The sequence below is a fragment of the Capra hircus genome, chromosome 16 (genome assembly GCF_001704415.2).
Source record: "Capra hircus breed San Clemente chromosome 16, ASM170441v1, whole genome shotgun sequence".
Classification (NCBI taxonomy): Eukaryota; Metazoa; Chordata; class Mammalia; order Artiodactyla; family Bovidae; genus Capra; species Capra hircus.
The window spans coordinates 3,098,726-3,126,496 of NC_030823.1; the positions used below are offsets into that span (position 1 = coordinate 3,098,726).

Here is a 27,771-nt window from a genome sequence, read left to right on the forward strand (position 1 = left end):
GTTCTGGGTTCAATCCCTGGTCAGGGAACTACATCCCACATGCTGCAACTAAGAGTTCACAGGCTCCAACTAAAGATCCCAAATGACACAACTAAAGATCCCAGATGCCACAACTAAAGACCCCACATGCTGCAACCAAAAACAAAGATCCTGCATGCCACAACGAGCATCAAAGCTCCTGTGTGCCACAAGAAATAAGCAAATTAAAAAAAAAATTCCTTTTAAAAATTGAACTAAAATTGAAGTTTAATTGATTCACAATATTGTGTTAGGCTCAGGTGTACAGCAAAGTGATTTGGTTATATATATATATATATATATATATACACACATTCTTTTTTAGATTCTTTTGCATTATAGGTTATTGCAAGATACTGAATATAGTTCCCTGTGCTATACAGTAAACTCTTATTGTTTATCAGGGGATCTTCCTGATCCAGGGATCAAACATAGGTCTCCCACATTGTAGGCAGATTTTTTACCATCTGAGCCATTGGGGAAGCCCCATTTTATATATGATGATGTGTATCTGTTAGTCCCATATTCCTAATTTATCCCCATCCTTCCCCTTCTCTCTTCGGTAACCATAAATTTGCTTTCTATGTCTGTGAGTTTGTTTCTGTTTTGTAATTAAGTTCTTCTGTCCTATTCTTTAGATTCCACATACAAGTGATATCATACAATATTTTTCTTTGTCTGACTTACTTCACTTGGTATGACAACCTCTAGGTCAATCCATGTTGCTGCAAATGGCATTTATTTCATTCTTTTTTAATGGTTTAGAATTTTCCATTATATATATATATACACCATATCGCCTTATCCATTCATCTGTTGATGGACACTTAGGTTGCTTCTATGTCTTGTCTATTGTAAATAGCGCTGTTATGAACATTGGGGAGCATGTATCTTTTTGAATTATGGTTTTCTCCAGACATATGCCCAGGTAACTCCTGAGTCCCTTGGATGGCAAGGACAACAAGAAGATCAAACCAGTCAATCCTAAGGGAAATCAATCCTGATATTCATTGGAAGAACTGATGCTGAAGGTGCAACTCCAGTATTTTGGTCAACTGACTTGAAAAACGGACTCATTGGAAAAGTCCCTCATGCTGGGAAAGATTGAGGGTAGAAGAAGAGGGCATTAGAGGATGAGAAGGCTGGATGGCATCACTAATGCAATGGACATGACCTTGGGCAAACTCCAGGAGAAGGTGAGGGATAGGGAGGCCTGGCATGTTGCAATCCATGGGGTTGCAAAGAGTCGGACATGACCGGGTGACTGAACAACTACAACAATGGTAACTCTATTTCTATACTTTAAAGGATCCTCTCCAGTGTTCTCCATAATGGCTGCACCAACTTACATGCCTACAAACAGTGTAGGAGGGTCCCCTTTTCTCTGCACCCTCTTCAGCATGTATGGTTTGTAGACTTCTTGATGGTGGCCATTCTGACTGGAGTGAGGTGATCCCTCACTGTAGTTTTGACTTGTATTTCTTTAATAAGTAGTGATGTTGAGGATATTTTATGTGCCTGTTGACCATCTGTTGTATTTTTGGAGAAATATCTATTTAGGTGTTCTGCTCATTTTTTGATTGAGTTGTTTGTTTTGTTGTTGTTGTTGAGTTGTATGAGGCTATTTCTATATTTTGGAAATAAAGCCCTTGTTGGTTGCTTCATATGCAAATATTTTCTCCCATCCTGTAGGCTGTCTTTTCATTTTGTTTATGCGTGGTGTGAAGGAGTGTTCTAACTTCGTTGATTTACATGTGGCTGTCCAGCTTTCCTACCCACTCCAGTGTTCTTGCCTGGAGAATCCCAGGGATGGGGGAGCCTGGTGGGCAGCCATCTATGGGGTCGCACAGAGTCAGACACGACTGAAGCGACTTAGCAGCAGCAGCAGCAGCAGCAGCAGCAGCAGCAGCAGCAGCAGCAGCAGCAGCAGCAGCAGTCCAGCTTTCCCAATACCACTTGTTGAAGAGACTGTCTTTTCTCCATTGCATAGTCTTGCCTCCTTTGTCAAAAATTAGTTGACCCAGGTGTGTGGGTTTATTTCTAGGCTCTCTATTTTGCTCCATTGATCTGTATGTCTGTTTTTGTTCAATACCACACTATTTTGATTACTGTAGCTATTGTATGAAGTCTGGGAGGGTTATACCTCTAGCTTTGTTCTTTTTCCTCAGGATTTCTTTGGCAAGTCTAGATCTTTTGTGGTTCCATATAAATTTTAGGATTATTTGTTCTAGTTCTGGGGGAAATATCATTGATATTTTGATAGGGAGCACTTCAAATCTGTAGATTGCTTTGGCTAGGATGACCATTTTAACTATATTGATTCTTCCAACCCAAGAGCACAGGATATGCATGTCCCATTTCCTTGAATCTCCTTTGATTTCCTTTATTAATTTTTATATTTCTTAGTGTGTAAGTCTTTCACCACTTGGTTAGACTTAATCCTAAGAATTTTATTTTTTTGATGCAAATTTAAACAGGATTTTTGTTTCTACTTTATGATATTTCATTGTTAGTATAAAGAAATGCCTCAGATTTCTATATATGAATTTATATCCTGCTCCCTGTTGAACCCATTTATCAGTTCTAATAGTTTTGGCTTGATAAAGGACAGAAATGGTATGGACCTAACAGAAGCAGAAGATATTAAGAAGAGGTGGCAAGAATACACAGAAAAACTGTACAAAAAAGATCTTCATAACTAAGATAATCATGATGGTGTGATCACTCACCTAGAGCCAGACATTCTGGAATGTGAAGTCAAGTGGGCCTTAGAAAGCATCACTATGAACAAAGCTAGTGGAGGTGATGGAATTCCAGTTGAGCTATTTCAAATCCTGAAAGATGATGCTGTGAAAGTGCTGCACTCAATATGCCAGCACATTTGGAAAACTCAGCAGTGGCCACAGGACTGGAAAAGGTCCATTTTCATTCCAGTCCCAAAGAAAGGCAGTGCCAAAGAATGCTCAAACTACCTCACAATTGCACTCATCTCACACCCTAGTAAAGTAATGCTCAAAATTTTCCAAGCCAGGCTTCAGCAGTACGTGAACCGTGAACTTCCAGATGTTCAAGCTGGTTTTAGAAAGGGTAGAGGAACCAGAGATCAAATCGCCAACGTCTGCTGGATCATGGGAAAAGCAAGAGAATTCCAGAAAAACATCTATTTCTGCTTTATTGACTATGTCAAAGCCTTTGACTGTGTGGATCACATCACAATAAACTGGAAAATTCTGAGAGAGATAGGAATACCAGACCACCTGACCTGCTTCTTGAGAAACATACTTGCAGGTCAGGAAGCAACAGTTAGAACTGGACATGGAACAGCAAACTGGTTCCAAATAGGAAAAGGAGTACGTCAAGGCTGTATATTGTCACCCTGCTTATTTAATTTCTATGCAGAGTACATCATGAGAAATGCTGGGCTGGAAGAAGTACAAGCTGGAATCAAGATTGCCAGGAGAAATATCAATAACCTCAGATATGCAGATGACACCACCCTTATGGCAGAAAGTGAAGAGGAACTAAAAAGCCTCTTGATGAAAGTGAAAGAGGAGAGTGAAAAAGTTGGCTTAAACTCAACATTCAGAAAATGAAGGTCATGGCATCTAGTCCCATCACTTCATGGGAAATAGATGAGGAAACAGTGTCAGACTTTATCTTTTTGGGCTCCAAAATCACTGCAGATGGTGACTGCAACCATGAAATTAAAAGACGCTTACTCCTTGGAAGGAAAGTTATGACCAACCTAGATAGCATATTCAAAAGCAGAGACATTACTTTGCCAACAAAGGTCCGTCTAGTCGAGGCTATGGCTTTTCCTGTGGTCATGTATGGATGTGAGAGTTGGACTGTGAAGAAGGCTGAGCGCCAAAGAATTGATGCTTTAGTACTGTGGTGTTGGAGAAGACTCTTGAGAGTCCCTTGGACTGCAAGGAGAGCCAACCAGTCCATTCTGAAGGAGATCAGCCCTGGGTGTTCTTTGGAAGGAATGATGCTTAAGCTGAAACGCCAATACTTTGGCCACCTGATGCGAAGAGCTGACTCATTGGAAAAGACTCTGATGCTGGGAAGGATTGGGGCAGGAGCAGAAGGGGACAACAGAGGATGAGATGACTGGATGGCATCACTGACTCGATGGACGTGAGTCTGAGTGAACTCCGGGCGTTGGTATGGGCAGGGAGGCCTGGTGTGCTGCAGTTCATGAGTCTCAAAGAGTCTGACATGACTGAGCGACTGAAGTGAACTGAACTGAATAGTTTTGGTGTGGAGTCTTTAGGGTTTTCTATGTAGTGCATCATGTTATCTGCATATAATGAGAATTTTACTTCTTCCTTCTGATTTGGATATTTTCATTTCTTTTTCTTGCCTGATTACTGTGGCTAGGACTTCCAATACTATGTAGAATAGAAGTGGTATAAGTGAGCAACCTTGTCTTGTTCCAGAATTTAGTGGGAAGGCTTTCAGACTTTTACTATTTAGTATTATGTCGGCCATGGGAGAAAATTCTTGATTATGTCCTCTGGTGCACCAGGAAGGGTTGTGCCTGTGCAGGGACAGAACTGTAGGATTTGAGGGCCTGTATGTGGTGCCTTACTCAATATAGCCCCCAAATAATTGCACCAGTTTACTTTGGAGCTTATAAGCTAGAGCAGCGTCTTTTCAGGGGTCAATGTTTCAGTTAGGAAAGGGAGTTCCAGGGTGTTGACAAACTGGTAAGCCCTGAGATTAGCCTTGGGAAATTCCTAAGTGTAGTCATTACATGGTAATTCACAAAGCAGTGCAGACTTGATTGTTCATCTCCAGAGCTGAGTTTCTGAGACTGGAAACACTTGCTCAGTTACTAGCTAACATCCCAGTACAGAGGATCCTCCTCCAGGACACAGGAGAACCAAGAGAACCTGAGGGGGCAGGAGAACCAAGAGAACCTGAGGGGCTCTCACCACATCCCAGAGGACTTGGCATCTCAGCCAGAGCACGTGGGCTGGGAGGATTTCTTAAGGGTGTCCTCTATGGCAGCAGAATCTACGTTTGTCAGCCTTGGATTCAAGGCCATAGGATGTGACTGATTGGAGGCAGGCAGATCCTGGTTGGAGTTTTCCTTCTCTCCCTGTTTGTTCCTTTTTTCCATCAACACTCATTTTCCTTCTTTTAAATTATTGATTATATAATACATTCAAAGAATTCAAAATTTGAATTGCAAAATTATACAAAGAAGAGTCTTGCTGTCTCTCCAGTCTTGTGTTTGCCCAGTCCCTCTCTGAAAGGTAATCACTTTTATCCACTTCTCATGCATTCTTCTAGAGTTTTCTTTATATACAAGCGAAAATGAACATAAAGTCTTATTTGAGTCTCCTGTTATAGAAGATATAGCATATTACTCCCATGATTCTGCATTGCTTTTTAATGTGCAGTGCATCTCAGATATCAATTCCAGGTCATTATATAAAACATTCAATTGCCATTTAAAAAAATACCTGTGTAGTATTCCATTTCACAGTATTTGTTATCTACCATGCACCAGTCTCCATGCTAAGTGCTGGGGTTAAAGTGATTAATCAAAATAGGCCCTACCTTCAGGGATACTACAGTCTAGGCAAATGGACAAAAAACTATGATAAAATACTGGAGGAGCTGTGCCTGTCAAAACTATTTCTCCAGCCCCAACCACTTTTCAGGCATTGCTCTGGGCATGGGGAAGAAGACAGTGAATAAAACCAATGAAAATGCCTGCCTTGCGGCACTTCCATACTAGTGGAGCTGAAGTTCTGGCACTGTGTTCACGGGGGTCTCGGGGATGTCCACAGTGGGGCCCCTCACTTGGTCTCAGGATCAGGGAATCTTTACTGAAGATAATGATTTAGCTGATAACTAGCAGCTAAGGGGGAATTAGATTGGGGAAGGGCCAGAGAGGAACCAGTGCACCCAACAGAGGTCCCCATGCCAGGCGTGGCAGGGTGAGAGGCATGTCTGGGGACTGACAGAAGGTCCTTCATTTGCAGCCGTGAGGGAGGCTGTGGCCAGAGCTGAGCCCCGATGAGCAGGCCCTGGCTGGTGGGGGCAGCCCCTGCAGATCCCAGGAACTGTCCTGTGGATGCGGCTGCGATGGTTGCTGTGCGGAGCAGCCAGGAAAGGGATCAGCGGGCAGGCGGCGGGCTCCAGGCGAGGGCAGTGGGGTCCAGGCGAGGCATGCGGTTGGCTGGACCTGCTGGAGCAGAGGATGAGGGGGGAAGGGAATGATTCCAAGAGAAGGATGAGGTGGGATGTGAAGCGAGGAGGGGAAGCCTCTGAAAGATGAGGCCAAGGCCTCCCCCCATGGGCTGTTCTGGGGCTTCACTGGTGTGAGGGAGGCTCTCAGCAGCGTTTCTGTTCCTGCACTGCCAACACCGCTTCACGTGGTTTTTTGCTCCCCTCCAAGCCTACGAGCTTATTTTTACTTTGTCTGTACTTTAGCAAGGGAAATCCACTGTCTGATCTTCTAATCCCTTGCTCCCTACCCCCTCCACTCAACACACACACACACACAGGCACACACTGGTCCTGGTACAGTGGTGCAGGCCGCTGCCCTCTAATGGAACTAAACTTCCCGCTGTGCCTGACCCTGCTTCCAGCTTTCACCTCGGGGGGAGCCTCCAGGTGCGCACGCCACAGGTCTGGCCTCACACCGGTCCACTGTTGCAGCTGGGTCTGCTGTGCACGGCAGTGGGTCTTGGGTGTTGCCGCGGCCAATGTGGCTGCCCCTGGACTGAGCTTCTGGGAACAGGATCACATCGTGGGTGCCTGCTGGTGGCTGAGAGCAGGACCTGCCCCTGGCTGTGGAGGGGGCAGTGGGAGCCTCTGAGGAGGAGCAAACGTAGAAACAGCATTTCCCCCAATCCCCATGGGCGGTGGGGCCAGGCCAGGTTTGTTTTTTTTCCCAAGGCCCATGGGCATGTGTGGGCTTCGCTTGTGGCCCAGCTGGTAAAGACTCCGCCTGCAAAGCAGGAGACCCTGGTTCGATTCCTGGGTCAGAAATATCCTCTGGAGAAGGGATAGGCTACCCACTCCAGCATTCTGGCCTGGAGAATTCTACGGACTGTATAGTCTATGGGGTGGCTAAGAGTGGAGAAGGTGATGGCACCCCACTCCAGTACTCTTGCCTGGAAAATCCCATGGATGGAGGAGCCTGGTAGGCTGCAGTCCATGGGGTCGCTAAGAGTCGGACACGACTGAGCGACTTCACTTTCACTTTTCACTTTCGTGCATTGGAGAAGGAAATGGCAACCCACTCCAATGTTCTTGCCTGGAGAATCCCAGGGACGGGGGAGCCTGGTGGGCTGCCATCTATGGGGTCGCACAGAGTTGGGCACGACTGAAGCAACTTAGCAGCAGCAGCAGCAAGAGGGGGACACGACCGAGTGACTTTCACTTTCACGTTATGGGTGTGTGCCACACAGAGCCCTGGGCTGGATTCTCGATTATTCACTAGCAGCCTGCAGCTGCCCCTCGGAGCAGGGCTGTGGTGGGTCCAGGAAGGGCCTGGTCACCCAGTCTTATTGGCTGGGTCCCCTCTCTGAAGGGATGCTGAGGGCAGGGCCCTGCGACTTGCTGTCCCACCCCCATGCAGGCTCTAGTGGGCTCTCCTGGGCCTGGAGTTAGAGCCCCCTCACCTTGCCTCTCGCTGCCAATACCTGCCCCTGCGGGGTGGGAACTGAGGGCCAGCCTGACTCAGACGTGGGGCTGGGGGTGAGGAGCGGCCCACAGTGTTTCAGCTCAGTTCCATCTTGAGACTGGTCACTAGCATGTCCCTTAGTCGTGATAGGAGGGAGGCTGTGGGCCGCGGCCCCTACTCTCCACCCGCATGCAAACATTCGGTCCTGGCTCCTGACTCCAGACAAGACTCAGAATGTGTGGTTTGGGCCTGGGGTTGGATCTCCACGTGACTTTTGCAGAGACAGAACCTTTTATCTCCAAGCAGCTCAGCTGGTCCTGGCCAGGGTCTGTCATTCTGGAGAGCCCTGAGAACACGCGTACTTAGTCATGACTTCCTAAGCAGGTGGTACCTGCGCTCAGAAGGACCCCATGCTTGTTTTAATAGTTCAGCGTCACCGTCTTGGAACTTGTGATTTTTGGACAAGGCACAAGGCATTTTCATTTTGCAGTGAGCACTGACCAGTACGGTCCTATTTCACGTTTTGATGTCTTTGTCTTCCCTTTTAGTATCTTTTGAATTTTGAACTATGCAGATATTGAAAAAAAAAAAAGACTTTAAAAGCCAAATACCACAAAGGATTAAAACTAAAAGACATTTATTATCTGTTGTGCACTTTTAGAATGGTCCCTAGGCCCACTGAAGTGCACAAGCTGTGGCTCACATTCCACGCACCACGCATCCAGTCCACAGTCCCACTGCCCCCGGGAGAGCCCGCGTGACACGCAGAGTGCTGCCCCCACGAAGGACGCAGAGCCAGAGCTGTGCGCGGGGCCGCCTGCTCCTGTGGGGAGAAGGGGTTCCCCAAACTCTTACTGACCCCTCACCTGCCCTTTCCTCTACCTCTGGACAAATCTTCAGTGTCAGGTGATGCTTAGAAGTCCAGTGCTAACATTCAGGGAAGGGTACTTCTGTGTAGACAGGAGACTTCCGTGGTGGGCATGGATGTGGCCGCGGAAACCCTGGGGGTGGTCGGTCATCTCGCCTACTCCCTTCAGGTTGGGCTCTGTAAATGCTGCTCGTCACCAGCAGAAAAAGAAGGTTATGGCTGTAGCATCTGCAGGAACAGACTCCCCAGCGTTCCAGTATTTATCACCGATGCTGATTTCTTGCCTGAATCACTGATGCTGCAGTTTTTGCCCATCTTTCAGTAGGATTAAGAAATTGGGATGTTTCTGCCTCACGAATCTCGAAGGACTGAAAATGCCCAGAGCCAAAGAACATAGCTCTGACCATCTCAGCAGAGGAAAACTGCGGCCCTTCCAGCGTCCATGGAGCCGCCCTTTCCCGCTCTGCTGGGAGGCGCACTGCTGCCCTCTGGTGGTCGGCTGGCAAGGAGTCTTCCAGGGGTGGGGGTGGGGGGTCCACCTTGTCCCTGGAATAGCAGCTTTGAGTTCTCATGTTAATGAGTGTCTTTTCACTGTCCCTGGAATAAAACAAGCTTGTCCTTGACTTGGAGCCTTGGCCCTTGCTTCTACCTGTCTTCAGAACGCTCTTCGTCCAATTCAGATGGCAGCCGTTTTCTCATTCTCCAGCCTTTGGGCCAATGTCGCTTCCCCAGGGAAGCCCTCCTGGGCTACTTCGTCTGAAACATCTGAAACAGCACCTAACCCCACCCTCCGTCCTTCTCTCTCCCATCACCTTGCTTACCTGCTAACTGAAAACATCTGGTTAAATTCTGGGTTTACTGCCTCCCCCTCTCCAGAACGTCAGACCAGGAGAGCAAGGTCTTTGTTACCAGCGTCCCTGGACCTCAAGGCATCATACATAGTAGATACACAAAAGGACTTGTTGAGGGAATGGCCAGTGTGTCCACAAGAGCGCCTGGGATTGAAGCTGAGCTTCTGGTCCTCAGGAGCCACAGGATGTGGGCAGGGCACGCGCCACCCTCGTGTGACAGACGAACCAGCTGAGGCTGCAGCCTACCAGCAAGGAGACACACACGGCCCGGGGTGGGGGGGTCTTCCTGTGCTCCCTCTGTCCTGCGCTGCGGCGGGGGGGGGGGGGGGGGGCGGACAGACAGGCGGTGTCCCAGGCCTGACCAGCTGCTGCCAGGGGTTGAGGGGGACCTCCTCCCCGGCCCTGGTTGCAGGGACCCTGGTCCACAGCTGTGCGGCGGCTCTAAGGGGGTGGGGTGCGGTGGGCGCGCTGAGGAAGGCCGGTCCATCGCCTCCGCACGCAGGGGCCCGGGTGCAGGGATGCGCCTTCCAAAGCAGGAGCTGTCAGGGGAGGGCGCAGGGCAGGAAAGCCGGGGCCAGCGAGGGGGTCGTGACTCCTCTGGGACTCGGCTGGGACGTCCCGGGTTCCGCCCGGACTGTCTGCACTCCGCCTGAGGCAGGGCTGGTCTGGAGCCCGCGCGGAGGCGAGGGCGGCGGCTGGCCTCGAAGCCTGGCTGCCGTCTGAGCGCGGGCGGCCGGCGGGGCTGGGGGCCCGGGAGGCCAGCTCGGTGCACGCTCGGTCCTTGGGTGCACAGAGCCGGGGTCCGGAGGGTCAGCAGCATCTGCTCTTGGGCTGGTCTTCCGGTGAGAGCTTGATGGAGTCTGTGAGGTAACTCTCTAAGATGCTTCGATACTGCGGAAGGAAAAGAGGAGTTAGCGTTCGCCTCGCGGCGGGCCGAGCTCCCCCTGCCCTCTGTTTCTCAATGGCCGGTGGTGGTCGGGCTTTCTGTTCGCTAGCCTTGTGCAGCTGGGAGGCCCAGGGGAGGTCTTCCCCGCCCGCTCCTGCCTCACCTCCTTCTCCAGCTCCTTCAGCGGAGCCCAGAGCAGGCCGGCGGCTGCATGGCCGGGACACCCCTACCAGGGAGCCGCTGAGAGATGGGGGCTCCGCAAGAAGCAAACACGTGAAGAAGGGCTGGGTCCCAGGCCAGGTGCCCCGAGTTCTGGGCTGTAAGGCTGAACTACTGCTCAGCGTGAGGGTGGCAGTGAGTGGCGGGGCATCAGGGGACCTTCTTGTGCGTCTTGGGGGCCGCCATCGTGAGGGCGAAGCAGCCCAGGTCTCCTGACCTCCAGCCGGGTGCCCTCACTCACCATTCTCCAGAGAGGACAACCCAGGGGACATCTGACCTCAGGTGACAGAGATGATGAGAGCCCGCTGCTCGTGTCTGCAGAAGACGCCCCTGCGGACGTCCCCACACCCCAACCTTCTGTGTCCAGCTCCCAACCTCCCCTCCATCCTCTGTCCCTCCCACGTCCAGGGAGCCCTCCCAAAAACAGACTCAATGTTTCTACTGGGCCTTTTTGCTTCTCTGCCCAGCCTCCCAAAGTCTCCTGTCCCAGCAAGGTCCAGAGAAAGCCTGCGGTCAGCCTGACAGGCCTCTGCTCACCTGGCTGGCCACCCCTCCGCCATGAGCCGCCCTTCTTGGCACAGGGGTGAGGCGGGGAGGCCGACCTCCCGCAGGAGATGGGCCTCTTCTCTCTCCCTGCTCACGCTCCCCCGTCTCTGAGCTCCCAGCCTTCACGCTCCTCCCATGGCGGGTGTTGCGTGTGTGATGGTGAGTGGATCACTCACCACCCACACCAGTGGATATGGCGGTGTGGACCTGAGCTGGGAACCAGCCCCCTCCATGCGGCTGTCTGTCTCAAGTGCCCCTCCGAGGGGACAATCTCCAGAATGATGTCTGTGCCTTTACTTCCTCTGTGGGTCCCAGCTGGGGAATGTCAACCAGATCCTTAGTGCCCATGACTCTGGATCCCAGGAGGCTGCTTCGCCCTCACGATGGCGGCCCCCAAGATGCACAAGAAGATCCTCTGATGCCCCACCGCTCGCTGCCACCCTCAGGCTGAGCAGTAGTTCAGCCTGACAGCCCAGAACTCAGGGCACTGGGCCTGGGACCCAGCCCTTCTTCACGTGTTTGCTTCTTGCAGAGCCCCCGTCTCTCAGCTGGTAGGGTGTCCTGGCCTTAGTCAGCCTGGATGATGGGCCTGGAGTAGCCCTCAGCAAATTCTCTGGGGAAATTAGAATTTTCTTTGTCATGTATGCACGTGTGCATGGTAAATCCCTTCAACTGTGTCCGCCTCTTTGTGACCCTATGGACTGTAGCCCTCTAGGCTCCTCTGTCCATGGGATTCTCTGGGCAAGAATACTGGAGTGGGTTGCCATGTCCTCCTCCAGAGAATCTTCCCCACCCGGGGATGGAACCCATGTCTCTTACATCTCATGCACTGGCAGGTGGGTTCTTTAGCACTAGCGCCACCTGAGAAGCCTTGTCATATATATATGTATTAATAGCAAGTATTAGTTTTGGGGAGTGAGGGCCAGCGTCTCCCAGTGAAAGCCTGTCCCTCCAGGGATGTCTCACGCCAGCCCTGTATCTCCCTCTGCTGGGGAGGATCCTAGCCCACTGCTTGTAGACCCAGCCTGGCAGACCTCAGATTCCCCCAGCTCCTCACCCCGAGAGAGCAGACTCCTACCCAGAGGTGCCCAAGCAGAGAAAATGGCTCGAGAAGCTCGTTCTCCCAGCACCGCCGAGGGCTGGTGTGCGGGCTGGGGTCACTAGGCTCGGGACACCGCCTAGTCCTGCCGTCAGTCCCTTCTGCAGGGCCTGCGCGCTCCACTGAGCCGACTGCGGTTAAAAGCCTGACTCTTCTGAGCCTCACGGAGAGGGGCAAGGCGGAGCCGAGCATTACTGTTTAGGCTGACCGATCCACTGCTTCCAGAAAGACAGGCTTTTGAAAGGAGCCTCTTATTGTGGTACTCTGTCAGTCCCCTCTCACCGGGAACGACAAAGGCACCTTGGCTGGAATCAGAACGTTTCTTCTTGGACCTGTTGGACCAGGAGGCTGGGCCTGCTGTTTCACCACCCCGAGAGTACCCCAGCCTCACATCCAGGCCGGTTGAGACCATGAGGAAAGCCTGGGCCTCGGCCTCAGTGCTGGACTTGGGGAGGAGAGTCTGAGCTGCCGGAGCAGCTGTGCGCTTTCTGAGCTGCTCTGCGCTTTGCGGAACAAACAGAATGCTGCTTCGGAAGACGTGAGAAGCCTACTCATCCGTTACACAGGTAAAGACTGAGGTCTTCAGGCCGGCTCTCTTCACCCAGTAATAGTCACATCCTCCCCAGGGTCACGTCAGCCCTGAGCTCTTTCTGTTTATGACATCATTTCACTCGATAAGGGCATCATCTCAATCCTCGGGTTTCCTACAGAGCTTCCAAGTCACCGGCAGGCCATAATTAGGCTCCCTGTGAAATTCAGACCACTGACTTCTTGGCAAGTTTGTGCATGCCGAGTGACATAACACCTAGAATCCTAACACACCATTTCGGTGAGGATGTGGCTGTGAGTCTGTCTCTCTGAGCCTGGTCACCTCATGACCCTGCCTTTATATCCTACACCCCAAGGACCTTATAAAAGTCCTGTAATTTCACTAGGCTCAGCTGTTAGTCAGCCTGCCTTCTCCCAGACATGGTAATTATGTCTTTCTCTAATTAACCCAAAAGGAACTGGGCCTCCGCACTGCGGCCCATGCCAGGCCTAACCAGCCCAGCAGGGGTGGTATTGCCAGCTTGGTAAGAGCAAAATCCTATCAGCCCAAATCCCCCAAAGCAGGCGGGTTCCCCTTCTTTGATTATGAGGGCATTCTTTTTTTAAAAATTAAATAATTAATTTTAATTGGAGGCTAATTACTTTACAAGATTGTAGTGGTTTTTGCCACACATTAACATGAATCAGCCATGGGTGTACACGTGTCCCCCATCTTGAACCCCCCCTCCCACCTCCCTCCCCATCCCATCCCTCAGGGTCATCCCAGTGCACCAGCCCTGAGCACCCTGTCTCATGCATCGAACCTGGGCTGGCGGTCTGTTTCACATATGGTAATATACATGTTTCAATGCTATTCTATGAGGGGCATCATAACCATGACTAAACACCTGGTCCTTCAAAGTGGCCGGATCGGGACGCTAAAGTAACTACCTGCCTTCTCTCCTTTCGGAATGCAAACTGAGCATCTCTTCTGGCATTCTACCTGTAAACCGCTCCTTCCACCCAGAGCTCGCTGCAGAACTCAGACGGTCCAAGGAAGCCGTGTGCCCCATCGCTGCTCCTCTTGTGAGGCTTCTGCTGTCCCTCGTCTCTTTTCTGTCTTGGTCGATAGCATCGCTAATCAATCATTCCTACGTTTGGCAAGCTAGAAACCTCGTCATCAACTTCAGCAGCTCCTGATTCCTTCTCTCCTCTATTTGATCATCACCAACCACCAATAGCGCTCCCTCCAAAGTCTCTTAAATCCACCGCATCCTTGTCATCCCCATCTTCTCATGCCTGTACCTTCAGAACCACCCATCAGGCTCATCTTCCCTGCAGCATGAAACTTCCCTGCGCTTTCATTTAAAAATAGCTACCTTTCAGGGCCTGCTCTCGTGGTCTAGGGATTAAGAATGCAGGTTTGATCTAAGAGTCACATGCTTCGGGGCAGCGAAACCCACATGCTATCACTACTGAGTCCAGGTGCCACAACGAAGACCCAGTGCAGCCAAAATAAATGAATAGAAACCGCTACCTTTCCTTTATAGCCTTCTCTGTATCACCACATTACTTTATCTAGCCCTGGCAACAACCCCGTGAGGAAGATAACTATCACTTGTACTGTAAAGGAAGGGAAGCGATGGCTTAAGGAGGCACGTGACTTGTCAAGGACACAGTGAGTAAGAGCGGGATTTAGAGCCAGATCCGCTGATTCAGAACCCAGCTCTTCCCACCCCAGGCTGGGCTCCCTCCGTCATCCTCCTCTCCAAGGATTCTGGGCTGCTGTGCATGAGCACATGCGAAGGAGAGACAGGTCCTTGGAGGAAATGTCCTTGAAAACTCATCTTTGACCTTAAAATAGAGTTTTGCAAACTCCAGCTTCACCTTAAAAACCCACATGTGTTTCTACATTCTTCGTCCTAGTACGTATGTTTGTTTTAGGGCAAAATGTTTCTCCTCCAAATTTCTCAATAACGGAGACATTGCAGGAGGACAGACCCTGGCTTCCAGGCCCCGGGGGGCTCCTGTGTGGCCCAGGGGTCTGGCAGTGGGTCTAGAGACGACGGGCCTAGCATACGCAGTCTGAGGTCTGGTCGGGGCTCAGCAGGCCTCCATGGCCTGCTGCTGTTGACCTCGAGAGCCTCGCTGTTCACCTCGGCCCAGCGCCCCCAGCTCCCTCCAGGCCACATCTCCCCCTCGTACAAATGGAGCCCGTGGTGGTCCCTCACATGAGCCCCGGGGACTCACACCTGGGCCTCTGTCACGCCCTCTCTCTGCCCTTCTGCAGCTGCTGCTCACACCTGCACTGGCCTAGCCGTCCACCTGCAAACTGTGTCATCTCAGCATCCAACCGACAGGCCCCTTCTCTGGGTAGGCATCCTAACCGGCCCTGCCACCAGCGCCTCTCAGTCACGCTGATGCCTTGGCCTTTCCCCCCCACCGCCGCACCCCCGCCCATGGCACTTTCCTCACCCCTCGACCGTCTATTGTGGATGCCTTAATCCTCTACCTGACCACGGGCCAGGAGGTCTGCATCGCTAGCCCTGGCCTGACATCTCAAGAATTTTTATGGGATGGAATTATTTCTGTTTTATAGATGAGGAAACTGAGGCTCAGAGAAGTCATAGGTCTTGCCCAGGAGTCCACCTGAAAGCATAAGGCCAGGATCCAACTGAGGTCAGTCTGACTGTGGATATCACGCCTGTGGCCTCTAGACTTCCCATGTAGATTCCCTCCATCATCATGAGGGACCGACTCGGGGTTGCCAGTCCACCCTCTTGACAAGTAAGGCCATTGGGAAGGAAACGAGCCAAGACAGGCTAACGTCTAATAACGCCGCTGCGTCAGGACAGAGGCACAGCAGGAAGGACATGGCCTCAGGAATGAGGACACGCCTTCTCCAGGAAGGACGGATGCTCACCGCACACAGACACGGGCTGGTGGAGCTGATGGGGCTTCCCTGTGAGGAAGCATTCGGTGATCACAGCACCGTGTGTGTGGTGGATCGTCGATCACGCGTCACCCTACAGGGTCAAGCAGCTGCCCGCGCCTTCCAGGGAATGGCCTAAGCAGGCACGTCTGTGCTACCGACTGGGTTACAGAGCTGTGCTTGACCAAGTGCTGGAGATAGTCAGCCCCTGCTTCCCACCAAAGGAGCCGGTGAGGGCGGGTGGCCTGGAGGGCATGTATTAAGACTAGCCCGCGAGGACAAACCCTAAGGTTAAGGCAATGGGGTATGAAGATGGCGAGCTTGAACCCTCTCCCTGGGCAGCTTCTGGGGGTGGCTGCTGTCCCCATGGTGGGCAGTGCCAGGCAGTGGGCTCCTCCACAGAGGGCAGCCCTCCAACCGGCTGTCCTCATCTGCTCTTTCCCTTAAAGATTAAAAATTAAAAATCACTGCTGTGATGGCCTTCTCCATGCTTCTAAGATCCCACCTTGGCTGGATGTGGCAGAACAGTGAAACGGGCTGAGCCCCTCCCAATGCCAGTCTCTCACAGACCCTCTTCATAGTTTCCAGACTCCACACAGAATGGGACTGAAACCCTGCTAATGCTGCTGGGCAGCCCGCCCTGACCTTCCTCTCCTCTCTCCTGCCTCCCTTCCGCAGTGCGGGCTGTGTGCCCCTTCTCTGGGGCCCCCTCATCCGTCCTTGCCCATCGTGCAAAGCCTGCGCTGCAGCTGCTCCCGTGCGGACCTGTCTTCTTACGAGACCGAGGGGCCCTGGGGCACCGCAAGGGGCTCGGCGCAGATGGTGCACTTAAGATCTGCTTGTTGCAAGACCACACCACGGGGTCTACATCTATCCATTGTCTTGACTGGAGGATGTCAGCAAATTCTCCAGGCTTGATTATTCCTCCTGGACGCATACTTAACACCACGCGGCTGCTCTCGCATCAGTGAGGACTGAACTAGCTCATCGCTTCTGAGACTCTTACTGAATTCGAATCTCCGGGGGTGAGGTACAGGACTGTATTTTATGGAAGCTCCACAAATGATAATCAGTCTGATTGAGGGACCACCAATGATGAACCCCCCCATAAAGCTAAGGAAGCTTAATGCCTCTGGAATTCTGTGGTTCCAGAATTAGAGTACTGTTGAGCTCACTCAGCGACTGATTAAGATAATGAGCAGTACTGTCGCAGCCACATCCCTCCCTGTGCCCACCCTAGGGGGCAGCCCTGGCGTGTGCCACTCACCCTCGACAGAGCCCGACTGGCCAGCATCTCAAAGGCTTGTACCACGTTGATGTCATTCTTGGCACTGACTTCAAAATAGGGAATATCCTTCTCTTGACACCAGCCTCGGGCTACCTCTTGCGGAACCTGCATGAGGGGAAGAAACGACCACCATTCCTGTGTCATCTTCACCATCATCCCTGATGTCATCATGTCCCCACCACGATCATCTCCACCATCCAAGCCCCACCTTCTCCACTGCCAATCCCAAATACTGAGAACCTTCCGTGCGGCTCTAAGCTTACGTGTGCTATTTTTTTTTAAACATAAGCCAACGAGGTGGCTATTGTTAGCTCCATTTCACACACGAGGAGATTGGAGACTGGCATATGTAGGGCTGAGCAGGATCTGAACACAGGCTTGGAAGAATTAAAGCCCTCCTCCCTACAGCGTCTTCCTGAGGCCTACACTGGGAGTGGCTTCTTGCCAGCAGCTCCTTCCTCAGTGCCTGCAAAGGGAGGTGGGTGCAACACACACCAGCCAGGGCCTGAGGGGAGGACCCATTCTCCTGAGCTGGAGTATCAGGCCCATGCTGCTGGGTAGAGACCCGGGTCCCTGCTAACCTTTCTTTCCCAGGAGAAAGTCCTGGGAGCAGATGATAAGCGTCTAGTCTGGGCCACATGATGGATTAGAAGACTGATCATACTAACTCATTTAATCCTCTAACCACCTTGTGAAGTGGGTCTTTTTAGCTGCACTATATAGGCAAGAGAAGCAGAAGATATTAAGAAGAGGCGGCAAGAATACACAGGAGAACTGTACAAAAAAGATCTTCAAGACCCAGATAATCACGATGATGTGATCACTCATCTAGAGCCAGACATCCTGGAATGTGAAGTCAAGTGGGCCTTGGAAAGCATCACTATGAACAAAGCTAGTGGAGGTGATGGAATTCCAGTGGAGCTACTTCAAATCCTGAAGGATGATGCTGTGAAAGTGCTGCGCTCAATATGCCAGCAAATTTGGAAAACTCAGCAGTGGCCACAGGACTGGAAAAGGTCCGTTTTCATTCCAATCCCTAAGAAAGGCAATGCCAAAGAATGCTCAAACTACCGCACAATTGCATTCATCTCACACCCTAGTAAAGTAATGCTCAACATTCTCCAACCCAGGCTTCAGCAATATGTGAACTGTGAAATTCCAGATGTTCAAGCTGGTTTTAGAAAAGGCAGAGGAACCAGAGATCAAATTGCCAGCATCCACTGGATCATGGAAAAAGCAAGAGAGTTCCAGAAAAACATCTACTTCTGCTTTATTGACTATGCCAAAGCCTTTGACTGTGTGGATCACAACAAATTGTGGAAAATTTTGAAAGAGATGGGAATACCAGACCACCTGACCTGCCTCTTGAGAAATCTGTATGCAGGTCAGGAAGCAACAGTTAGAACTGGACATGGAATAACAGACTGGTTCCAAATAGGAAAAGGAGTACGTCAAGGCTGTATATTGTCACCCTGCTTATTTAACTTCTATGCATAGTACATCGTGAGAAACGCTGGACTGGAAGAAACACAAGCTGGAATCAAGATTGCCGGGAGAAATATCAATAACCTCAGATATGCAGATGACACCACCCTTATGGCAGAAAGTGAAGAACTAAAGAGCCTCTTGATGAAAGTGAAAGAGGAGAGTGAAAAAGTTGACTTAAACTCAACATTCAGAAAATGAAGATCATGGCATCTGGTCCCATCACTTCATGGGAAATAGATGGGGAAACAGTGGAAACAGTAGCAGACTTTATTTTTTTGGGCTCCAAAATCACTGCAGATGGTGACTGCAGCCATGAAATTAAAAGATGCTTACTCCTTGGAAGGAAAGTTATGACCAACCTAGATAGCATATTCAAAAGCAGAGACGTTACTTTGCCGACTAAGGTCCATCTAGTCAAGGCTATGGTTTTTTCTGTGGTCATGTATGGATGTGAGAGTTGGACTGTGAAGAAAGCTGAGCGCCAAAGAATTGATGCTTTTGAACTGTGTTGTTGGAGAAGGCTCTTGAGGGTCCCTTGGACTGCAAGGAGATCCAACCAGTCCATTCTGAAGGAGATCAGCCCTGGGATTTCTTTGGAAGGAATGATGCTAAAGCTGAAACTCCAGTCCTTTGGCCACCTCATGCGAAGAGTTGACTCACTGGAAAAGACTCTGATGCTGGGAAGGATTGGGGGCAGGAGGAGAAGGGGATGACAGAGGATGAGATGGCTGGATGGCATCACTGACTCGATGGACATGAGTCTGAGTGAACTCCGGGAGATGGTAATGGACAGGGAGGCCTGGTGTGCTGTGATTCATGGGGTTGCAAAGAGTCGGACACGACTGAGTGACTGAACTGAACTGAACTGATAGGTAAGAGGGCTTCCCTGATAGCTCAGTCGGTAAAGAATCCGCCTGCAATGCAGGAGACCCCGGTTCAATCCCTGGGTCAGAAAGATTCTTGGGCTTCCCTGTGGCTCAGCTGGTAAAAAATTTGCCTGCAATGTGGGAGACCTGGGTTCAATCCCTGGGTTGGGAAGATCCCCTGGAGAAGAGAAAGGCCTTATCCTCCAATATCCTTGTCTGGAGAATTCCATGGACTGTATAGTCCACGGGGTTGCAGAGTCAAACACGCCTGAACGACTTTCACTCACTTGTAAATAAGACCCCTGAGGTCAGAGTTTCAGCAGCTTGCCTCAGATCACACAGCTAAGAAAGGCAGAGCTCAGAGGCAGCCCCAGCCCCGCCCTGTCACGCTGCCTGCACTGCCCTCTGCCGGGCCCTGCGCAGGAACTGTGCTCTGTTGTCTCCCACTGGACTCTAGCTTTCTTGAGCTCAGAAAGAAACAAAGAAAGTAAAAGTGAAGTCACTCAGTCGTGTCCAACTCTCTGCGACCCCATGGACTGTAGCCTGCCAGGTTCCTCTGTCCATGGCATTCTCCAGGCAAGAACACTGGAGAGCATTGCCGTTTCCTCCTCCAGGGGATCTTCCCGACCCAGAGATCGAACCCAGGTCTCCTGCACAGCAGGTAGACCCTTTACTGTCTGAGAGCTCAGAGTCAGGACTTTTTAGCTCTTGGCCTGGCTCCACAAGCCGCTCTCTACAGGCTGAATGAATGCACCTCTACCCAAATGTAAATAGCAATCACAGTTTGAGGACATTGCCTTGGAGAAGGCTCTGGCAGCTCTGCAGTTTACCTCCAAAGACCATTGGCTCCGCTGAGTTTAGTCTCATCAGTTATTTGGGGGAATAAGGAATGACCATATGTTGATATTTGCTGTGCCTGGAACTTTATAACCATTGTTTCATTTTGTTTAAGGTAGCCAAGGTTTTCCTCATAACAAAGAATGACTCAGCTCCTTTTCCTGAACACCGGGCAGCCAGGGGGAGATCTGAGACTATCTTTTGTCTCCTGCAGGTTCGGGAAAGTCTGTCTTCCTGGGGTTAAAGGAGCTCCACTGTTGCCTGTCTCTTTGGTCCTTGCTGTTCTGGTCACAGGTCCAGGCACTGGGGTTGGCTGAGTGGCCTGCCCCCTGGGGTGTCCGGACGGCATCCCCACACCCCCTTCCTTCCCCAGCCTCCAGCTGTGCTGGAGCAGAGCAGGGAGCGGCCCCGGCGCTGGCCTTGGCCTCTGGTCCTAAGATCCTCCTCCTCGTGGTGCGAGGGGCTCCCCAGCAGCCAGGACGGCCCCCTCCCCTGGAGCATAAGTGCCCCTGACCCGGCGAACAACCAAGATGCCTCACAGCTCGGGCAAAATCCTGAGCTATGTGGATGAAGCGTCGAGGATGGCCAGGTTGCTGATTATGGTTGTCCTCACCACTAACACACACATAATCGACCATTAGAAATTAACATGTTGCAATATGTTGATGGCATCTTAGGAGTGCAAAGGGCTTTGTATCTTTTAAAGTCCTTGAAAAGACTTTAGGGCAAGGACTAGACTTCCTCTTCTTGCTCCCTCCTTCTTTATTCCTGCCCCCACCACCAGGTGACGAGCATCTTTCTGGACACACTGTTGGTCCTTGGGAGTTGCAGAAAACATGGAAGCGAACTGAAATGAACTCAAGTGCCTCTGCTTTTCCGGGAGGCAGGGAGCTTCTTCATATCTCACGGCGTGAGAAGCAGAAGCCCAGACTGGTGCCCAGGTTCACCCAGAGACAGAGCTAGGAAGATAAGCCCACATGTACAGTGACACATAGGTACAGCCCCTTCTCTGCCGTGGACAGTGACCGACCCTGCCCGCTGCCTGGCGTGACAGGCATTTATCTCATTTCTCCCCGCTCCTTCTCTGTCCAGTTTTTACAGAGTGGTTAAATACATACTCCAGAATATCAGTTGAGATTGTGTTGTGTTCTTTTTATAATCCCCCCACGTCTTCCAGTCAACCTCAGAAAGTTGCCATGGGGAAAAAAATGACCCACATGGCAGTTTTCATTTTTCCTTTCCAATTCTAGCACCAGCTTCACGATTTTTAAAATCTTGTTGTCTTTTATTTATAAAATAACAGTTATATATATCTGAGGCTCTGACTGTAGACATAAACTCAGGTTGTGGTACATGGAGACATGGGAAGGGTGAAATCTTTGGAAGTGTTACTCCGTTGATTTTTGTTTTGGCTGATGTGTGTGTGTGCCAAGTTGCTTCAGTCATGTCTGACTCTTTCTACCCTGTGGGCTGTAGCCACCAGGCTCCTCTGGCCTTGACAATATACTGTTAATGGTCTTCCCAGGTGGTGCTACTGGTAAAGAACCCAACTGCCTAAACAGGAAACATGAGAGATGTGGGTTTGATCCCTGGGTCCGGACGATCCCGAGGAGGGCATGGTAACCCACTCTAGTATTCTTGCCTGGAGAGTCCCATGAACAGAGGAGCCTGGTGGGCTACAGTCCACAGGGTCACAAAGAGTAGAACATAACTGAGGTGACTTAGCATGCACACATGCTATTAACATTTTATTTTTCATCAGCGGTCAAATGTTTGACAAAATTAGTCCATTTTACAGACATTTATCTATGATGCTTTTCCATCTCATATGCATCTAAAATGATCAATTGTGTGTCTTGAGACAGGTCAGATACATCCTAAACCAATAAAAAATAACAGAGAATATCTTCAGAAAACATAATCCCAACGTGATGGATCAGCAGTAAATCAGAAGCTGCCTACCTGAGAGCGAAGAATTTACATCCTAGTGAATAAATTCCTCATAGCACAGATGCTAGCAGAGCTGTTTTTTTTTTAACAGTTTTTTTTTCACTTTTACCTCTGTAAAACAGGTAGAGACTTAAAGAAAAACCTAAGTCAGCAATTTCTTTACAATTATCCTGCTGAGATATTGATTGATTGATTGTGGTAAAATATACATAAATATAAACTATAAAACATATATATAAATATAAAATTTAAACTTTATATAAGTATAATATATTTGATATAATTATATATTTAATGTAATTGTATTATATATTATATATTTTATATAAATATAAAATGTATCATTTTGGCTATACTGAAGCATCCAGTTCAGTGGCATCAGTACATCACATCACTGTGCAAGCATCATCAACGCTCATATCCTCAGCTCAGTCAGTAAAGAATCTGCCTGCAGCGCAGGAGACCCAGGTTCAATCCCTGGGTGGGGAAGATCCCCTGGAGGAAGGAATTTCAACTCACTCCAGTATTCTCGCCTGGAGAATCCCATGGCAGAGGATTGGTAGGATACAGTCCATGGGGTGGCAATCCACAGGGTCGCGAAGAGTTGGACACGACTCAGCGACTAACACTTCATCATGCCACATCTAGCATATGTGTTTTAAATACTAATTTTCTTTTTGTTAAGTAGGAAGAACTTCCCTATATTTCCAGCCGACACACCGGAGATATTAAATTAAGAAGGTGGGTAACAATCTCTTTCATGTATTAAGATTGCCATGTGCTCTATAGCATCATTGCCTATGAGCCTCAAATAACCTCATGAAATCTGAGTCTGGTGTCCAAAGCTGGAACTAGCCAAAGACACGCATGAATTTGAGCTTACGGAAGGTGGTCCTTCAGGGTCCTTATCCACTCAGCCCTGTGAAAGTGAGGACTATCTGCAGCCCACTCTCCAAGCCCGGGCTTCGCCTCTCAGGGTCGGCAGCATCCTCCGCCCGGTCTGTGCCCTTGCAGGGCGGCCGCCTCCCAGCCTCACCTCTGGCTCCCCATCCCGGGTCTCTGGATCAAAGTCCGTCTGCGAGCCCCACTCGCAGCTCCTCCTCTGCACGTCCCTGTGCTCATTTCATGCCTGTGAGCACTTCCTCCCCTCTCTTCCTCCCCTCTCTTCCTCCAGCTTGCCCCACTGCAAATCCTGTCGCCTTCTCCAGGGGGAGGGCTCTTTCCACACCCTGTTCAGCACAGATCCCAAAGATGGAGTTGGGCTTGCCTGGGGCTTCACTGCTTCTTTCAAACCTTTATTCTTCCTCTCTCTGCAGAACAAAGCTCATGCCCCTGCAGCTGGGACTGGATGCCTCTACCCTTCTGAGTCACCACTTACGCCTCCCATTGGGTACCCTCATTCCTTGGAGGCTCGTGATCTGGTGAAGCTTCCTTTCCATGCAACCCCGAGCCTCACACTTCTTTCCCCTCCCACCATCTCCACCATCTCCCCATTCCGCCTGCCCCTGCAGGCCCAGCCCAGGGCCTCCATGAACCTTTACATGTGGTCTCTTTTTCCCTTCCTCCTTTTGCCTGCTCTTCAACCTCCGGCAGCCCCCTGGTTCTTCAGCCTCTCTTAGTCTCTCCTCTTCCCTCCGTAGGTCTCAGCGCTCTCACAGCTCTGTTCTTCAGCTGCTCTTGTCTGGAAAAACCTTCCCTCAGGTCCCTGGCCTTCACCCCATGCACTGCAGTTGAAGAAAACCACAACCTGCTCAGCTGGTCTCCTGGTCTCCTCCCGTAGCAGAGCCCTTGCTGCTCCATCAGTCCCGTGCTTCGCCCTTGGCCAACTCCACCTTTTTCTCTCCACAGTACCTGGCGCAGCCTCACCGTGGTGCTCAAGACTCCTTCTTGCCTCCTTTCCTCCTCCCTCTCAACAGAAGATGCTGCCTCTTATCTCACTGAGGGAAAGTCAGACTCTCAGTCTTGAACACCCCTGACCTCCCCACGACCTACAGAAGCAAGATGCTAAAATGGAAGTTGTGGCAGAGACACTACCATCTGATAGATGCTGGACATCAAGTTGGTTGGGAGAGAGCCCACCCACGGGACCGTGCACATTTCCAAAGGTTGATGAGCAAGAATCTGCTGAATGACTCCAAGCCTTCCGGCGTGAATAGAAAAAGATTGAAAAGGAGGGTTTAGAAAGGATATTTTTTGCCAAGAACTCTGTTGGGGGAACACCCACACAAGAGGAAGACCGTATAAAGCTTCAACTCTGACCAAAAGAGGACTTCAGAGAGGCCACGTGGCAGTTGGTGGCTACAGTGGACTGGTATCTAACTGCACCCGTGGGGTTTAAGGCGAAAGGCATCAGGGCAGAGAGAGGACGGTGCCCTGAGAATGAATTATCCCAGGCTCATCAGTGCAGCCAGCACGCACCGGTGCGCCCTGGGAAGGAGAGCTCGCCAGCCTGCGGCTGTTACAAACCCCAGGAGAGCATCTGCAGAAGAAGCCGAACTGCAGGACGGAGGATGGCTCTTAAACTCCTAAATTAGGAGCTGAGGAGAGAGAGGAAGAATATGCAAGACCTTTGCCATGGGAGGTTCATTTAAATGTTCCACTGGAGTCTTCTTAGGACCCAAAGGAGTCGCCCACCAAGAGACATATCTGCTGGAGCGCACAAACCGTCTCGAGACAGTACCAGTCAAATAAAGATTTCCCTGCCCTTCCGACCACTTCTCCCTCTTTCTGCTTCACTCCTAACAGAGCCTGAACCCAGAGTCATCCTGAGAAGGGGGGGACATGTGGACGCGAAAAACTGGCAGTGGGATTTGCCTCCTAGGCCACCATGTTCTCACCTGCTGCTGGCCCCAGTGCGAAAGTTCGAGACTGCTTGGCTGTGAACCAACTTAGGACTTTGACTCTTATTTGAGATTGAGGATTTGTAATTAGAGAATTGACACTAAATTTGCAACCTGAAGTAACCAGAGAATTGATGACTTCTATATTTCTATTTCCAGCATAGACTTCTCCTTTGAAGTTTCATTCTTATGTGTTCTAAAGCCTACCGGTCATCCCCTGTCAGTTGTTCTATAAGCTGCTCAAACTCAGCGTGTCAAATCCAAGCTCATCTTTCTCTCTAAACAGGAGGCTCTTCCTTATGGAGGCAGTGGCTTAGCTGGAAGCACCCTCATTCACCATCCACCCTTCATCCTTCCAAATGATGCCTCGGTTCTCCGATCACTTTTTACTTGAACCCTTTTGAAAATGTGGTTCAAATGTGATGACTCAGTTCCCCATTTATTGTCTCTATTTGAAACACTAAGACAACCTGTTCAAACACTCTTTGTGGTGTCTTTCGGGTTTTGTTTGGCACAAGAACATCTTTTATAAATTACATTACTTTTACTCTTTTCTTATTAGTAGGCAACGATGAACAGAGCTTGACTCAATGCCACTGCAATAAGTAAATACCTACATAAATGTGATCATTGCCGTCATGGAGCAAGCAGATCATCTGTTAAGTGGTTAGCCAGATGATGTAGAATATGCTTAAGCTAATAAAAATACATATTACTATTTTCTCAGAATATTTGAAGACTCAAAGATTCATAAGTACAGACTCCCCATCTGACTTTGGGTAGAACTAATATTCTACCAAAAAAAAAAAATACTATTCTACAGGTTAATTCAAATCCCACGTGCCTACTTCTTAGGCCTGCATTCTTTCATTCCCTGTCTCTAGACAGAATTGCCTTCGGTTCTCAGCTCATATCATGATGCTATTTCTTATGTTTGCTCATGTTGTTTCTTCAGCCTGGAACCCACTTCCTCTAGGAAGCCCTTTCTATACCCTGGATTTCAGTAGATAGATGCCCTTTCACTGTGGTCCCCAAGGTGATCTCTATGATTGCTCATGATTTACCATATTGCACCATAATTATCTTTAAAATGCATCCATTATTAGACTGTGAAATTCTTAAGGCAAGGACTATGCCTGCTTCAGCTCTGTATGTGTGGGACTTAGCCCAGCGCCTGGCATGTGGCTGGTCCTCACGTGTGGTGAATGGATGGATGAGCCGACGGTACCTGCCGGTCAGCCAGATCAATCTTGTTCCCCAGCACCACCATGGGGTAGGACTGCTCCATCGGAATGGTTTTGGCCAGAACATCACCCCGCCAGGTTTCCAGGGCTTCGAAGGACTCCAGGTCAGTGACATCAAAAGCCAGGACACAGCCATCAGAGCCTTTGTAGAATGTAGACACCATGGAGCGGAATCGCTCCTGGCCGCCTGTGTCCCAGATCTGGAAGGGAAAGAGCAGTGGCCCCGTGGGGCTGTGATGAGTGGCTGAAGGGACGTTCAACCAGGCCACCTCATGTCAAAGCTTCCTTTCTGGGTAGGGGGCAGATCCCTGGTAAAGGTTCATGCAGTCCTTTCATACACGGATGTGACTCTCTGTCATTCATGTACGCTACAGAATCTCTGCACTAATATTTAGCTTCCCTGGTGGCTCAGACAGTAAAGAATCTACCTGTAATGCAGGAGACCCAGGTTCGATCCCCGGGTCTGGAAGATCCCCTGGAGAAGGGAATGGGTACCCACTCTAGTATTCCAGCCTGGAGAATCTAATGGACAGAGGAGCCTGGCGGGTTACAGTCCGTGGGGTTGCAAAGAGCAGACACGACTGAGCAACTAACCCTTTTAAGAGTACTTTCACATCTGAGCCCTCATTTTCTCCCAGGTCAGATGTGAAAGTACTCCTGGATACCAGGCTTTGCAGACGATACTGTCTGTTGCTGCTGCTCAATACTGCTGATGTAGTGTGACAGCAGCCGTAAGGTCAAGAGGAAACAAATGAGCAGGACTGTACTCCATTAAAACTTTATTTTCAAAAGCAGATGGAGGGCCAGATTTGGCCCATGAGTTGAAGTTTGCTGATCTATGCTCTAGACGATTCTATTTCTGGGTGCACATTGCTGTGTGAGTGCCTGTCCGGGAACTGTGGGGTGACTTTCAGGCATGTATGTTGAAGAGGGGATGGGAGGGCTGCTCACCTGTAGCTTCAAGGTTGTGTCATCCAGTATGATAATCTTGGAGAGGATGCTGGCCCCCAGTGTGGTCTGATAGTCTTCGTAAAATGTCTTATGCACATATCGGTGGAGGAGGGAGGTCTTTCCAACACTGAGAGAAAAAACCAGGACACGTGACACACACCCCCATACCATTCTCAGCATCTTGCCCTTCTCACCACTGTTTCTCTCTGAGACTTTGAATTTCTAACATTTGCAGTTTGAGTAGCAAGGGACTAGGGAGTGGACTCTAGAAATAGGGACCGAAGTGAACAGAGAAGTTTGTAGAGAGCTGAGTGCCTCCCAGCAAAATGGTCAGACCTTTCCTGTATGTGGCAAGACGGAGGAAGGCAGACGTTCTAAATGGTTTGCCTAGTTCACACACCCAGGTACTGAGGCATTGCTGCAGAGCTGGGTTCAAAAACCAGGTCTGTTTCTCCCACCTCAGCTCCCTTCCTTGGGGTGGAATGCCCTCCCTGGTGCCACTCTGAATCAGAAAGGGACCCATGGAAGCGGGCAGCACATCCTGGATGTCTCACTGTCCTTGGGAGGGGCTGCTTCCCAGCCCCCAGCCCCCAAGCTGAACTTGGCTTACCCCAGGGCTCCAATGATGATGAGCTTGAGGTCCACCTTCTTCCGAGGATTCATGGAGGGGCTTCAGAATCTGCAGGGAAACAGAAGTCGTTCCCAAGCTGTC

The 27,771-nt window shown here is 50.2% G+C and overlaps 1 protein-coding gene across 1 annotated transcript in view; it reads right to left on the reverse strand.

The window, feature by feature from the left end:
* Nucleotides 8,287-27,771, reverse strand: part of RAB7B (RAB7B, member RAS oncogene family) — a 28,269-nt gene continuing 8,784 nt past the window's right edge. Inside the window, exons 2-6 of the mRNA XM_005690407.3 lie at nucleotides 27,670-27,738; nucleotides 27,060-27,186; nucleotides 26,093-26,308; nucleotides 16,863-16,988; nucleotides 8,287-10,276 (exon numbers count right to left, since the gene is read on the reverse strand). Coding sequence (XP_005690464.2) covers nucleotides 10,196-10,276; nucleotides 16,863-16,988; nucleotides 26,093-26,308; nucleotides 27,060-27,186; nucleotides 27,670-27,722 — 603 coding nt within the window. The 5' untranslated portion in view covers nucleotides 27,723-27,738 and the 3' untranslated portion in view covers nucleotides 8,287-10,195. The remainder of the gene's footprint in view (nucleotides 10,277-16,862; nucleotides 16,989-26,092; nucleotides 26,309-27,059; nucleotides 27,187-27,669; nucleotides 27,739-27,771) is intronic.